The sequence below is a fragment of the Apteryx rowi genome, unplaced genomic scaffold (genome assembly GCF_003343035.1).
Source record: "Apteryx rowi isolate R43461 unplaced genomic scaffold, aptRow1 scaffold_480, whole genome shotgun sequence".
In the NCBI taxonomy this organism is placed as follows: domain Eukaryota; kingdom Metazoa; phylum Chordata; class Aves; order Apterygiformes; family Apterygidae; genus Apteryx; species Apteryx rowi.
The window spans coordinates 373,360-388,163 of record NW_020450739.1 but is presented as its reverse complement, the minus strand read 5'-3'; the positions used below and the strand labels follow the sequence as shown (position 1 = coordinate 388,163).

The 14,804-nt window shown below is 40.6% G+C and overlaps 1 protein-coding gene across 2 annotated transcripts in view; it reads right to left on the bottom strand.

Annotated features, from left to right (window-relative positions):
* Positions 1-6,961, bottom strand: part of PAK2 (p21 (RAC1) activated kinase 2) — a 31,474-nt gene extending 24,513 nt beyond the window's left edge. Inside the window, exons 1-2 of one of the 2 annotated variants that reach the window (XM_026078505.1) lie at positions 6,937-6,961; positions 6,282-6,492 (exon numbers count right to left, since the gene is read on the bottom strand). In XM_026078505.1, the coding sequence (XP_025934290.1) occupies positions 6,282-6,468 (187 nt within the window). In that variant the 5' untranslated portion in view covers positions 6,469-6,492; positions 6,937-6,961. The remainder of the gene's footprint in view (positions 1-6,281; positions 6,493-6,936) is intronic. The other variant, XM_026078506.1, reaches the window with a different exon arrangement.
* Between the last annotated feature and the right edge of the window lie 7,843 nt (positions 6,962-14,804).

Here is a 14,804-nt window from a genome sequence, read left to right as displayed (position 1 = left end):
AAATGTTTTATAATGCATGGGGTTGGGGTCTTTTTTTCCATTTTTCTGAGAAAGAGAATATAATCGCAAAGTTATATAAAATGCATTTTCATTTATTTGAACTCAAAATATGAAATAAAGTTATCATTAATTATTAACCATTACAGTCCCTTCAACTCTGAACCTTTTCTTCTGAGTAAAACAGGTCTCAGGAACCTGTCCTTCTGCTCTTGCAAAAAAGGCCAAGCCCTGCTTTCTTTCCCTGCTCTCCAGGTAGAAAGCTGATGCTCAAGGCCCCATCTCACAGCCTTCTGTTGGAAGGAAGAGACCTGGCAGTGAGCTGTGGCATACCTAACCTGAGATCAAGAAACTAAAGGCATTCCTAGGATTATGCATATGGGCTTAGAGAGGACATATAGTTACTACAGGACGCATGAAGTCAGCAAGAACAGCAGAGAGCTTGTAAGAACAAATTAAAGCAGCACACCATTTTAGAATCCTTCTAACTTGATTACTACTTTATTTTCTTTATTTTGTAAGTCACCTTCGCTAAGGAAAGCTTATTTTGGAAATGTTTCAAAACACTACAAAAAGACACCCATTTTCTATTTGTTTTAAAAAACATCACCTTGACAACAAAAGCCACAAAGTTTCAGCACAGGGAAAGATCCGCTAAAAAAGCGGCCTCATAGCTATAACATGGTAAAAAGGTACAGACTATGGGGGAAGCACACCTCACACTCCTCAAGCAGAGCCGGAGGATCTTTTCAAAATACCTTCCTATGGGCGGGAAAGGAAGATGGGGGAGCTGGAGACAATACTTAGAAATGGAAAGCCATGCGGGCCGCCTCAAGCCAAACAATGCAATGGAAAGACATTGCTATTATAAACAGGATATTTTGAACATGGCTGCACCGGTCAGAGCCAACAAGCAAGCGGACTGTCAAACAGCCTTACTAACATATTTCCGTCGCAGGACTGGAGAAACTTGCTTACATGAAAACGTTTAAGCAAAGTGCTGTTTCTTTCCGACCTCTTGCAGTTGTTTATGTGAAAGCAGGAAAAAAAAAAAGTTATATTGCTCGGGAAGATTCATGTTCTGAAGGACTTGGCTTCTAGGGAACAGGAGCTGGTGCTCAAATCCTCAGGCATGTGCTGCACAAATAAACCCTCACCTTTCAAAAACACACATCATCTTAGTACAGTAGGCAGAGAGTCTAAAAAACACTTCTGGGCCRACAGGAATATCAGATCACAGAGGCACTTAAAACAAATGCAAGCAGCAAACTTCAGTTGAGAGGCAGGTTAAGTGAGTCATGTTTTGGCAGCATGCACTTGTTAACAAGGCCACTGGGAGGCCACGCTATTTTTGAACCTCTGATTATGTTTGTATCACAGCTCCGTATTTAAATGGGAATCCCTTTAATAAAGGGCAACACTTGTGTCAAGCCACAAATGAATCTAAGATATGGTCCCTTGCCCCTATAGTTAGGGCAGGCTCTTGCGCCCTGCAAAGAGAGCAGCAAACAGCCCTGTTTCAAACAGGGTGAGGGAAAATGCAGGCTCCTTCAACGGGACTCAAAAATAGGAGAATTGCTCTCTCTGATTAAGAAAATGCCTCAAATACAGTAAGGCTCTACTCTGCCCCAAATGAAACCACAGCAATTCAGAAATGTATTAGCCAAGGCGCTTCACATACCTTCCTGCATCACAACCCAACCTCAATGTACCACCCAATCTATTACTCCCTATCAACATGCAAAGTTACTTAGCTAAAGCATGCTCAGGCCAACCTCCACATACAAATCAAGAAACAGGGAGGTTTCTCAACAGCCTGGGCATAGTAGGTAGATGGCTGAAGATGGTACGCTTTGAGTTACCGAACCCCAGCTGAAACCACGCTGAAATCTGCTCTGAGCCAGAGATCTTGAGCCTGTCACACACGTGTCCCCCTGGTCTTGGGCTAGGCCCCACAGAATCTCCTTTAATAAGTTCTGCTCCAAGACAAACATCTCTAGTTTTGGAGCACTTTTTTAGAGCTTTCCAAAAACACACGCACGTTCATTCGACTTCAGAAGTCTAGCCAAGGAAATTCATGGCAATTAAGTACCGTAGCAAAAAGATGACTATCTCATCATTTATTCTGAACAATGGAACAAGAGAAAAAAGCCTCCATCCCTAGGTCATTAAATAATATCTTCAAGCGCTTATGATTAATTCATTGCAGAACTAGCTCTGCCTTGGAGCAGAAACTCTGCATTTGAAATATCTTAAACCTCACTGTCTGCAGTTAGTCCCCCAAATCTCACCATCTCCCCAACTCTACCTCCTAGAGGTAGAGAAACCCCCTAAGGGAGTACTAGCTGGGAGGGGGGAGAGGCAGAGCTGTAGCAATAGATAGGATGATATTATCAGCGCATCTAGCAGCTGGAAGGGGAGGCATCTAAACAGCATAGGAAACTGTGGGATGAAAAGGCAAAAACCACCACAGCAGGCTTCAGCACAGAACCCGCTATGTGCATTAGTGCAGCCACCTATTAGGAACTGGCAGAGATGCAAGAGATTGCTAATGCAAAGCTGTGGCGTTTCCTGAGCAATTTAACGACATCTGAAACCCAGAAAAAGTAAGGCCTAAATACACGGTGCCCTGAAACACAGTCCTAACCGCTGCCTTGGTGCGAACACAACTACACAGACCTACAATGACACATCCTCAGGCTCCTCTAGAAGTACCACCGAAAATCCAAGTTGTGCATACCCAATTCCTTCCCGCTGAGAGCTCCGACGTTCCATACTGCAACATCTGACTATCAAAGATGGAACTCATTCAGATACACGCAAGAAATTAAATTGTGAAAGACAATAAAAAGCAATGGCATATCTTAGTTCTAACTAGCCTATCTGGTTATTCATGGATGCTAAATCCAGAAGGGATCTTCCAAAGTCATACAGACAGAAACCTGCAGAGCAAAGACAAACCATTTTAGCAGCTATTCCTGTTTCAAATCTAATCACCTGCAGTAGCCTTGTACGTCTCCTAGTAAGACATGCCTTCATTTTTTGAAAAGGAGAATTTACTGTTTCTGTTGGAACTTGTCAACCTCTGTACTGGAGTCAGAAGAAATGCTTCCCTCGAAAAAAAAAAACCCTACTTTAAATACAAAGTCAGGTTAACAATCCAATTGGCATATAATCCAATTGGTATACAATCCAAATTAAAAAAAAGAAAAAAAAATCAAGCAGGAATCTAATATTTCTGAAAAGCTTACCAGTAGCAGAATCAAAAAAGATATTTGAATGGGCATTTCTGGTGAGGGTGCATCTCAGCCATGCTAATGAACAAAACAACTAACATCGGACTATTGTTTCAGTGCCAGAAAGTCATCGTGTCCATTTATACTCTGCTTATGTTTGACAGCCAATTTTGCAACCATGAGGGCTGAAAGCATTTCTTCGGATGTTTACGTTATCTTCATTGTGCATCAGCCAATTGACAAGTTTTCCCCAAATTAAAAAAGATGTCTTTCAGATAGTTTCTTTCATCTGGATAATTCAATTACCATTTTTCTATTATCTTGCCATGTCATAAAACCTTCAATTTTTTTCAGAATAGGACATTACTTTAAATATTTTTTAACATTTAGAAAAGTTAAACTGGCACAATGGTCTCAAAAATGCACTTTTCTTAGCTGAAATGACTTCTTTCATTTTTAGTTTGCATCACTAGGTATACAGACACATGCTTAACAAGTATGCAAATAACTTCCATAAATTTGGTACATGTCATTATCTATAAAGTGGTCTGCAATAAGTAACTGGATTTTTAAACAATTCTAGATGAGTCAACACAACTTTAGACAAGTCTTCATGCAGCTGCTTGAGGTATCACCTTTCCAGCCATTCCAGCAGTGAATAAACCCAAAGATGGGCACAGGGAACACCTAAGGAGAAACAAAGGCACTATAAAATGCCATAAAGCTATCCAGCTGCCCTGCACCCACTTGCATTCTTAATGGAACTCTTGAAAAATACAAACCAACTACATAGACTCCACTGGATGCTCCTGCAGAATTAATAGGAATTTCTTAGAAATAATTTACAGTCACAAAATGGTCTGAGCCTTTCCATTTTCTCCACAATAAAGAGATGCTTCAGCACACTCATGTTTCACAACACAAGCAAGCCTCACTCAGTATTACTAATTCAGAGCAACGAAGACCTTCCTTCACTTTGTGTTTACATTCTACTTCATTATAGCCCATCTGAAAAAAAGGGTTACAAATGTTCTGATGTCCCATCTAGGCAACAGCACAATAAATTACATGTGCCATGCCAGCTCCTAAACTAGGTATAGGAAGAATCCATTCTCCCATTCAGAAGATGGAGGGACTTGACTCTTCCAGCAGATTTTCTTACAGCACTCACCATAACAATTTCTAGGTGTCTCCTCCCATGACAAACAATATCATCAGTGCCACAGAAACTGGTATTTTAAGGGCTAAGCTAGAACCTGCTCCAGACAAATGGCGCTTAAACCTAGCTGTTACAACGAACAGCACTGGGATTCACTGCTTTCACAAAGCTCAGAGGCCTTGGGTCTCAGTTTGTCACCACCAACCTTTAGCAACTTCTCACGTTCTCTTTTAAGACTTCTCTCTTCAACGCTTCTTCCCATTCTCAAAGAGAGACCACCATCACTATTGCTGTAACTCAACACCATGGTGAGTTATTTCACAAAAAGTGACATTGTGACATAACTATTCTGCTTCCAAAAGCTTCGTTGGCCAAGTATTTCCATCCTCAAAAAATGAAAACACGCTCATCATTCACTGTAGAGACTCCACCAGATTATGGAAAGCCATCTTCTGAATACAAGGAAGCCCACCTCTAGTGTTTGCCTCTGGGGTGAGGCAAGGCTGCAGTGGGATAGTTCAGAAAGCTGAACAAGAACAAACCAGCCCTAGGTAAAATACTTAGTAAAGTGAATAAGTAACTGGAGGAGCAAAGTCTCTCGAAATAGTCAAACCTGTGTCAGCACAACTGAATCAGTCCTACCTAGATATCAACAATGAGACATAGGAAGCTGAAAACAACTAGAAAACATTATGAAGATCAAGGCTTTCCCCATGACAAGACAGTAATATGCAATCCTTTTTCCAACCCCAGTAGAAGCATATGTAAAAACATTATTTTTCTGCCTAAATATTTGCTCTTCCACAAGTATTACATGCCATAATTTTGTAATGGATTCCCCAGAATTTGTAAATACATTCATAGCAAAAGTAATGTCCAAAACAGGGGACAGGGGACACAACAATTAAATTTGCAACATCTTCAGAACTAATCCAAAAGATAAAAGATATCAACATGTGTTAATATTTGGTATTAATTTCTGTTAGGAATACAACTTTATATTAATCACAAAAATGGTAATTGGTATAGATTGATAAAATGCATAGCAGTTTAAGGTCAGGCTAATAACTCTGCCCACAGTTTAACCCAGCAGATGTTAAAAGATTTTCTGTGCACTATTTTGTTCTTCATGGAAATATACACATCCTGGAGAATGAGGATCAGGGCTCCAGTACTGTACATACCTTCATCATACAGAAAAGAGGGGAAAAAACAAAGCACAGATACAGTCTGGTTTCATTACAGCAAGTTTTTCTCATTAACAATCCTTGTTTATAACAATCAAGAACTTATTCCCCACTAGCAATTAACCCTAGCAGTGCAGTTACACAGATTTGACCTCAATACAAGAACCTTATTTTTCTTGATTCCTCTTCATGCAAGCTGCACCCTCCCACTATTTCTCTACTCTTTTTTCTTCTAAAGGTACCACACAAATTGGTCAATATGAAGCAACTTCAAAATCAGCTGGATGCTCAGTTCAAACCAGGAACCTGCATTTACTATAGCAAAATGGTAAATAATACAATACCCAGGAATCAGAAATATTTATTAGGGTTGTACAGAAGTGCATTATTAGAGCTTTAAACTGGGCAGCAAACCTGAGAAGCCGTAAACAGAGGTTTTCCTCAATGAGCTATTTAATTTTTTGTCCTTTACGTTCTCATCTTCATGCACCCCAGTGGTAAATGGAAAAGAATATCCCAGCTCAGTAAACACAGGTACCAAACTTTCAGCACTTCTCTAATCCCCCACATTTGGAAAGGTTATAATGAAATTCCACAAACTTGAAGTGCAAATTATGGACTCAAACGTCTAAAGCACTACCAAAACTTACAGGAAGAGTAAAGGAATACCGATCATAACAGTGGAAAACTGAGGCATCTTACCTTTTTCAGTGCCAGAGAATATGGAGATGATTTTATTCCTAGGTTTTCTCTCTTCTGGTACAGAGGGCAGGGGTTTCAAGCTGTGGTTGGCAGACAACTGGTCTTTGCCCCCTGAACTAAAGATAGCACTGCTCATCCGGACAGGAGGAGCTGGTGGCTTGTCTTCCAGTTCTCCGTTGTCAGACATGGTTCTCAATAGCTAGCAAAAGCACTGAAATAGAAATACTCGTTTCAACATAGGAACAGAGCATGGAACACAGAAATGCAGCATTTCTTCTGCTGACCAAAAGGGGAAAGAGGATGCATTTACACTAGGYGTGCATTCAACTCTACAGAACTTGGTAAGCACTAGACTAGCAAACACTAACATCACCTCCAAAGGAAGCAGTCCCCTCCTCCTCTCCCTTCTGGCTTCCCACTTCTACTTCTGTGCCACCCATCCATTTGTGGGATGAACTGACAAGATTTATCCAGTGATGAAATTAATGCAGATAAAAATAATAGTCAGGTATAGGCTGGACCAATTCTAAGATCTAGTTCACTATCTGCTCACATAAAGGTTGTGCAAGTGTAAGGGACAGCACACATAAGGACACAAAGACAATTTCTTTTAAGGGTAGTTCCAGCTCAAAGGGCTTCACGCTCTTTCAAATACCTTTAAAAGTTTTAGATGTTTCTCATCATTATAAGACAAGACCTTGGGGAGGAAAGAATAGCTTATATTTAGAAGACATAGTTCAACGCACTGTCAACATTAAGTAGTATTAAGAATATCTCTAATCAATTTATGCAGCCTACATAAAAAACATGGGATTAGGATCTATAGGATTCATTGCAGTTCAGAATGAGGACCTGCATCTCTTTTACCACTTTGTGCCACAGTTCCTCTCTATCTAAAAATGCAAATATACTATCACCACAATCCTCTTTAAAAGCTCCTAACAAAAATAATGCTATGAGAGAGAAATCATGAACAAATAGCTACTAATGCTAAAAACAGCACAAAGAGCATCAGCATGACACATCCCACATTCCAAAAAGTCTGCCCTGGCCTTTCCTCTATCCTCATAATATCCTGGAGATTTTTACCTCTGATCACGATGAAGCAGGCAGCCCCCTGCTATAGAGTGAATAATATGATGAAAGATTTACAGAAATCACCTCTTGCTGACAGCTGGAAAAAAAAAAAAGTGCCTTTCACTCCTTGATTTACTGAAGTGATGAGATATCCCCTTGGAACAGGCATCAACATGCATCTTTTATACCCATCTCCTCTGTTTCTCACAACATTTCTGGAAATGAACAGCCTACCGGTGTTTGGCAGCTGTGCCACACAGTCCCAAAACACAGCTCAGGCCCAGCTACACCATTGGAGCAATTATTTTAATGCCATTTTAAAAAGTTGGGATGAGACAGTGCAATATACTATCAAGGACACCTTATTTCCAAAGTATAAGTATTTCACTGCGTAATGTCTCTGGACAACATGTGCACCTTTTACAGCATGGTCTTGGCTGAAGAATTAGAAACAGGTGGACTGCCATTCCTTATCATCGCACTGGATGAGCAAATACTGCCAAATCCCAACTAAGAAAAACAAAGCAGGTTAGTAGCCAGAAATCAAGCAACAGAAGATAGTTTTATGTCAAGACGCTCGAAAGATTACAATGAATTACTGCCATAATTGCCCAAGAAAGAATATTGTTTCTGTACCAACAGCTTCAGAGACGCAAACAGCATGAAGCAAGGCTCCAGCAGCATAAGTATGAACTGGACGTGCACCAGTTGTCCCATTTGCTTAGTGATTGATGTGGAACAGCTCTCAATGGTGCCCAGCATCTACCTAGACAAATCTGCTGTTGGGCACTTTTGCTGATGCCAGAGTAATAAATAGGCCTGCAACATCTGAACATGTCAGCTGGGGTGCAGTGGCGGATTAGGACGCAATTTCTACCTTCCAACATTCTTTCAAATGTGCTTACTGATTATTCTTTCAGATGTCGCAAGTTATCTGCAGGATCTTCTGTATTTTCCAGCACCTAAACTACAATATGGGAAAAAAATTAAGAGCCCTGGAATTTAACAACAGGTCTGAGAAGTCAACCCACATGGATTTTAATTCCAATCGCTTTCCTAACAATACATATTGTTTGCACAAAGTCTGTCCCCCCTCCAATTTGAGACATTTAAATTTCTTTATAGTCTAAGCTACCAAATCAGATATAGAGTATTCAAGAGGCCTGTTGGTCAGATCTAACTTTGAAGAGGGCACAGAGAGAAAAGAACAGTAATAAGGGTTTGTGTCAACTGACACATAGCTCTGAAACCAGGCATGGAGCGATGGCAGTGCAGACAACAGCAATCCCCTTTCCTTATTTTAATCAAATCTGAGAGAAGAGTAGGATAAGGGGTCTTTAATTACCCAAATGGGAATAGATATTTAAAAGGAAGCACTACTTCTAACAGACGAAGAAATACAAACAGATGACTAAATAAAGCATAGCAGTTAAAGAAGCAAACCACAGAAATTTGAAACGATACACTACAAAAGCATCAGGAGTAGCCTTTTGGTTTTTTGTTTTTAATTTAACACATTATTATTTCCTCCATCCATTCACTTCTTTGAGCCACCTGATATATGCAACAGCAGGATGTAAAGATAAACAACTAACTTGTGTCCTAAACCGGACAAGAATAGATTGGTAATCCAAGCCTATAACTTTTTTCCACCCTCACTCCCCAGTCATCTGACTGATAACTGAGGCCAGTCATCTCAACGAACAATGCTACAATTTGCTATTTAGCTTGTTAGTTTTACAAAACATTACACTTTCATTTACACATTTTTTTTTTAAGTAAAATTCTCACTACAGTAAAAATTCAAGATTTTTTCAGTAGCCCAAGCAGTTCATGCCAGCTGTTCATAAGTTCTGCATTACATACAGCTCCTTGATCTGAAGRGAATTATTCTTAAGAGCTTTGTATTTTCAAGAGAAGAAACTGTAAAGCACTAAGTTCAAGAAGAAAGCGTATGGAAATCCAAAACCCATCTATTCAATAAGAAAATAAGGCACTTCAAAAAAGTGCATAACAGTATATGTGCAGAATCCTCAGAGCTGCAATCTTGATCAGCTGTTTAGTTTTCCAGTGTTCAAAAACATCCTTGACCTTGCTCAGAACAAGGATCAGGAGCACTGAAGAGGAAAACAATCCCAAGGAGGACTGTAGGGACCAAGAGGAAGACAAGCTGCAGGGGCTGACAGATTGGGATGGTAGAAAGAGTTGTACCAGGACTCAGGTGCGATGTTAATGCAGACTTAGTCATTTGTAGTCAAGCACAAAATCTTTCATGCCCATTAAATTTGTGGTTTAGTTTAAAAAAAAAAAAACAACAACACACACACTCCATTTTTTATAAAAAGCTTAATAGGAGAGATTTGATTTATTTAATAATAAAGTGTTATAGCTTCTATGCAACCATTTCAAAGATTGGTTCAAGTGAACTACACTCAAAAATATTTTGTACAAAGGACCATTTCAACATGCAGAAGAAACAAAAAAAGTCTGATCCTTCAGTCATCACTGAAAGTTAAAAAAAAAAAAACAAAACACACACTAATCATTCTGTAACACAGGTTTAAATCCCTTCCAATATCTGAGTGCTGAAGAAAGGCACAGTTCCCCCCCCTTATCCTTACCCTGTCTTCATTATGCAGGGAAAGTTTCCACAGAGTCAGGAAGTGCTTTTGAAATTGCTGTAGAGGTTTGGCACTGGGTGCAATGACTGGGGAGGAAAAAAAAGAAAAGAAAAGAAAAAAAAAAGGAGTGCAAATACATCCTGCAGCTCCTTTTCTGCTCCTTCACTCCCACAGACAGGAAAAGGAGTCTGCCTCATTTAACAAGAGCTAAACACAATCCCGCTCGCACCATCACACATTGGGCTGGCTTGCTGAATCATGGCTTGTGCATGGAACTGCAAGAACTGGAAGAATTTCAGTTTTTCCAGCACCTGTGAAAGAGTCTGTATATTAGCAAAAATGATGCCAAGTTCATGTTTCTCTGACAGCAGCAGATGCATTTTCTTTTTTACTTTGGAGGTAAGACATTTACTGAAATGGTTAACCTAGCTTTGTGCAGCCTCCTAAAACTATACCAAATCTGGCAGAAAGAGGACAGAAAAAGCAACGATTATACATGTAAAAGCACATAACTGGCGTAAGGGGGGTCACCTTAGCCAATTAAGATAACACCAGTAACAGCGGATTTCAAGTATATAACAGCCTCCCCCCACTGATCACTAATTATAGCAAATTTAACCCCAAAACATTATCACCACAACTAAAGCTGGCAACGGGAAGACCAATTCTCAATACTTGCCACTAGTAGTTTATGCCATGACATGCAGTAGCTGCCTCCTCATCCTTGTGACAACGGTTTCTTGCCCTGCCCAGATGCACTCTCATCCTCTACAGTCTTCGATACCATCGCAACACGAACTGCAGCAGCCGAAGAGCAAGAGCGCTCCCTCTCCTGCTACCGAGACGGTAGCAAGCTGGACACTGATCTCTTAAATCACCCAGCACAAACAGTGCCAGACTTCAAGACAGGTTCTTCAGAAATGCAACTCTTCTCCACTCCCGCCTTTGTCCAGGGAGGCGGAAGCAAGAAAAGCATAGAGAAGCCGCACGTGTAGCTTAACCTATCCTCTTTCCCACTGACCAGACCAGCAGTCACTGCATTCGCAGTTTCATTTTTACTGTGATGTTACGGGAGTCAGTTCTGCTGCTAGCGAGCTTGCTTCCTTTTGGGGAAGAAAAGAGCCTGATAACCTATGGCGTTCCTGGACCACAAAAGAGAGACAAGAGTTTCTGTCACTGCTAGTCATGGGAAAACACCCATAACCGTAACCCTGAGAATGAGCAAAAGGTGGCAGGAAGGTAAAGCAAGAACTAGGCAGCATTTTCAGAATGCCAATAAGCGCACACCACCATAGCATGTTAGTCTGAACGCTCCAGCTGTGGCTTGCCTTTTTTTTTTTTTTTAATTCCCCCTTGAGTGAGCCTAAAGCAGGTTGCTTCCTGAAGAACTTCCTAAGCACAGCCCTGGTGCTGCTGCTGGCTCTTGCAGCCTTCCTCAGGATCGGGATCAGGGCTGCCACGCACTCCCTTCCCAGCTGAGGCCCCTCTCTGCCACCGCCTTGTTATTTAGCACCTCTCACTTCTAAAAAAAAATAAAAAGGACAAACATTTTCCCCTCAAACTTGTTTTCAGAATGACTAAAAGGGAAATAAAATGAAACAGAGGACCAGCATTTTCCTCTCTGCTTTGCTGCTCATTCACATTTTTCCTAGAGCACTGGTACTTTGGCAGATTAGGTTTTAAATATGCATTATATATGCATCCATGTTAGTCTTATTCTGTCATGTAGTATCATAAGGCCCAGAGCAAGAATAAGCAGAGGTGCCATATGTCAAATGGAACAGCTGGAGTAAAAAGTTCTCATATCATTATGAGTTCAATTTGTATTTTTAAGATGTAGTTTCAAATTAATATATTTGGGTACCTAGGCCACATCTATATTTCAATGCCTGGACTTTGGTGCAAAAGTAAATTGACTGAATTACTGCTTGAAAAAGAAAACACATCACTCGGGGCTGTTTGATAACGTGCATGTAAAAGCCTATTCCTGGCACAAGATATCCTTGCTTTACACTGCTACTTTAGCAGCAGATCTCTGAGGTGCGACAACACCAGTGAAGTAAATCAAATCCAACCTATATACGTACCCTCCGACAGGAGGCTCCTGGAGCTGCAAACTGCACTCAGTTCTGTTTCATATAGCTAAAAATTACTCAACCATTTTACTATCAGCAATGTAACACAGAAGGAGCAAGGCAAATTTAAGGCTCTTTTGCAGGGCTGACCAAAAAGCAGAAGTAACCGATTTCAGTCTAACACTATGTTAAGAAACATAACCACTTGGCTTTTGAAATCACCATCTCAGATGCACCACTAAAGCTGCAGGACTTTGGCTGGACACCACATGAACTGGTTCAAGGAAACCTGCAGTCACAGACACGGGCAGTATGCACAACGCTGGAAAGCAGCAAAGCAAAAAAGTCAGCTAGGAAAGCCTGGATCATAAGTGTATTTTCCCTGTCCCTGCTCTAGCCAAGGGCTCAAAGGTTGAGAAAGAAAGTTATCCTCACAGCAATCGACACTGTGGCTGTCATCTGCCGTCTTCCTGCAGAGCCTTATAGGGTGTTATTGGCAACATCTGTCACACACGAAAAACAGCATCCGGGACAGGCAGATCCGGAGCAGAGGAACACCAAAGAGATGCCTCGCAAATACATATCCAAGACAGAAGATGTCAAAATAAGAAAGCTGATGAATTTTTAAAAAACAAAAGAGCTAGTTTGTGGCAGGTGACACTCCGAAGTCCAACTGCAGGACTGTCTAATAAGAAAAACCAGCACAATGACAGATTTAAGATAGTCATGCTCTGCTCTTAGCTTATATTATAAAAACACTTGTTGAAAATGTCTGGAGACTCATTCTCAGTACACTGATCCATACCCCCAGGGAGTCTGACTGCTAGCTTGACCTCAGGCTCCCCACCACCACCTTTTAATTTCTGGGGGGGGGGGGAATCTTCCTGATGAAGATGAGACTTGATTCTTGCTTATTCTAGAAGAACAAAAGGCAAACAGACCTTCAAAAAAATATATCATCTATGCCATGCAGTTCTTGTATGGAGACTGGAGGCCTGGTCATTTTATCAAACAGACCATTTTCTTAGACCAACTAGATTTGAGTACAAAAGCAGAATGAAGTGTCTGCATGGGTATTTTTCTTTCATGCCTTCCCCCACTTTTTTAAGGCTCCTGTTGAGCAATAGATTTCCTGTGATTAGCTCACTTAGTACTGATTATAGCTCACTTCCTCCCAGGGATTAGCCGAAAGCAGCGCTCTGACAAGTTTTTATTCAGACTGTGCTACCTAGTCACAGCTCGCTTCCTGCCCCATCACTAACAGCATGTTCGTTCAACAGCTAATCAATTTGCAATGATTTCACCACTGCAGCAAAACTCAGAGATCCGACAAAACTCCAACAGCCGCCTTCACAGAAAGCAAAACGAATCTTTTCTGATGTTTTGCTTTCCAAGTCAAAGCACCTGGATCCATGAGATTTAACCTGATCCAAAAAGGAGTTTTCTGAAACAATAGGAGACTACCTTTGCAGATTAAGAATACTTATCTCTTCAATTCAGAAGAGTTGGCATAAGAAACAGCAGTGGCAGACACAGAATTACTTTCTCTCAGACTTGGCAGATGCAGTCTCAGATCTTCAGCCTGCCAAGAGAGGGCTTGTGCACTAAGAGCCAAAAGGGTAATCTGGACCACCTATGTTTATTAAAAACACGTGCAGATGCTCTAATACAACATAGAGCTCTCCAATCTTGCACACTCTAAAAAGGTGGCCACCAATCTCCATGGGACTTGCTGAAACATCTCTTTTCAGCTTTAAGTGGTCCCACATAAAATAAGTACTTCTTCAATGTCAAACCATATACCCACGAAAGTTATTTTTATTCAACTTCCCTTTATGGGAAGGGGGAAGGATGAGGAAAATAGACTAACCTAAGATATTCCAACCAAGCACAAATCCCTCTAATTTGCAAGCACAACAAAGCAAGATACCCCTTCAAACTGTAACTGAGAAAGCGGATCAAAAACACTGATAAAGAAACCTCAGTACCTCAAATCTTAATTTTTCATTAAGGTACATACAAGGACACAAATTAACCAATCTAACTGCCTGTCAAGGCCTACTCACTAAGGGAGCAGATAAATTGCCAGTGGCTTTTTTGCAAAATTAACAGCTACAAGCACCATCAAGCATTTACAATGCAAATATCGAGTCGGTAAACAGGATCTTTCTTGCTACCTTCCCTTTACTGCTAGATGCAACAGAGGCGACACATATTCTTACTCTACAGATGGTATAGGAGAACCTCAGTATTTTGCAAAATCAGACTAAAGGACACACCTGACAACATACCCAAGTAAATTCTTTCCATCTTATCTTTTTCAGATCCCTCAAATTCCTTATGATTTTTGCTAACTCAGAAATAGAAAACATAGCACAGAAAAATAGCTGGCATTTAATTACCAAGTGAAGAAGGCAGTTTAAAAAAAAAAGTTGGTCAAAGCAGAAGAAATAACGTACAAAAGCAGAAGGCAAAGAACAGGAAGCTAGCTTCAAGCTTTTGTAGAGAAGAAAAAGTGCCTCCAAAACTGTAATGAGACATGTTTATTGTGGACCAAACCACACAAGACAAATATCCTCCTGCATTTGAAAGGGTTACTAAGACTTTGGTAGATCCTTCTAAAGAAGGATATTCTTCAACTCCACTGCCAAAATACTTTGCAACCTAAAGCAATTCAGTCATTTACTTCTTCAGGCACTTAGCAGATGTGCAAAGTCTTGCACTAGAAACAAGCAACCAGTCTGCTAAAA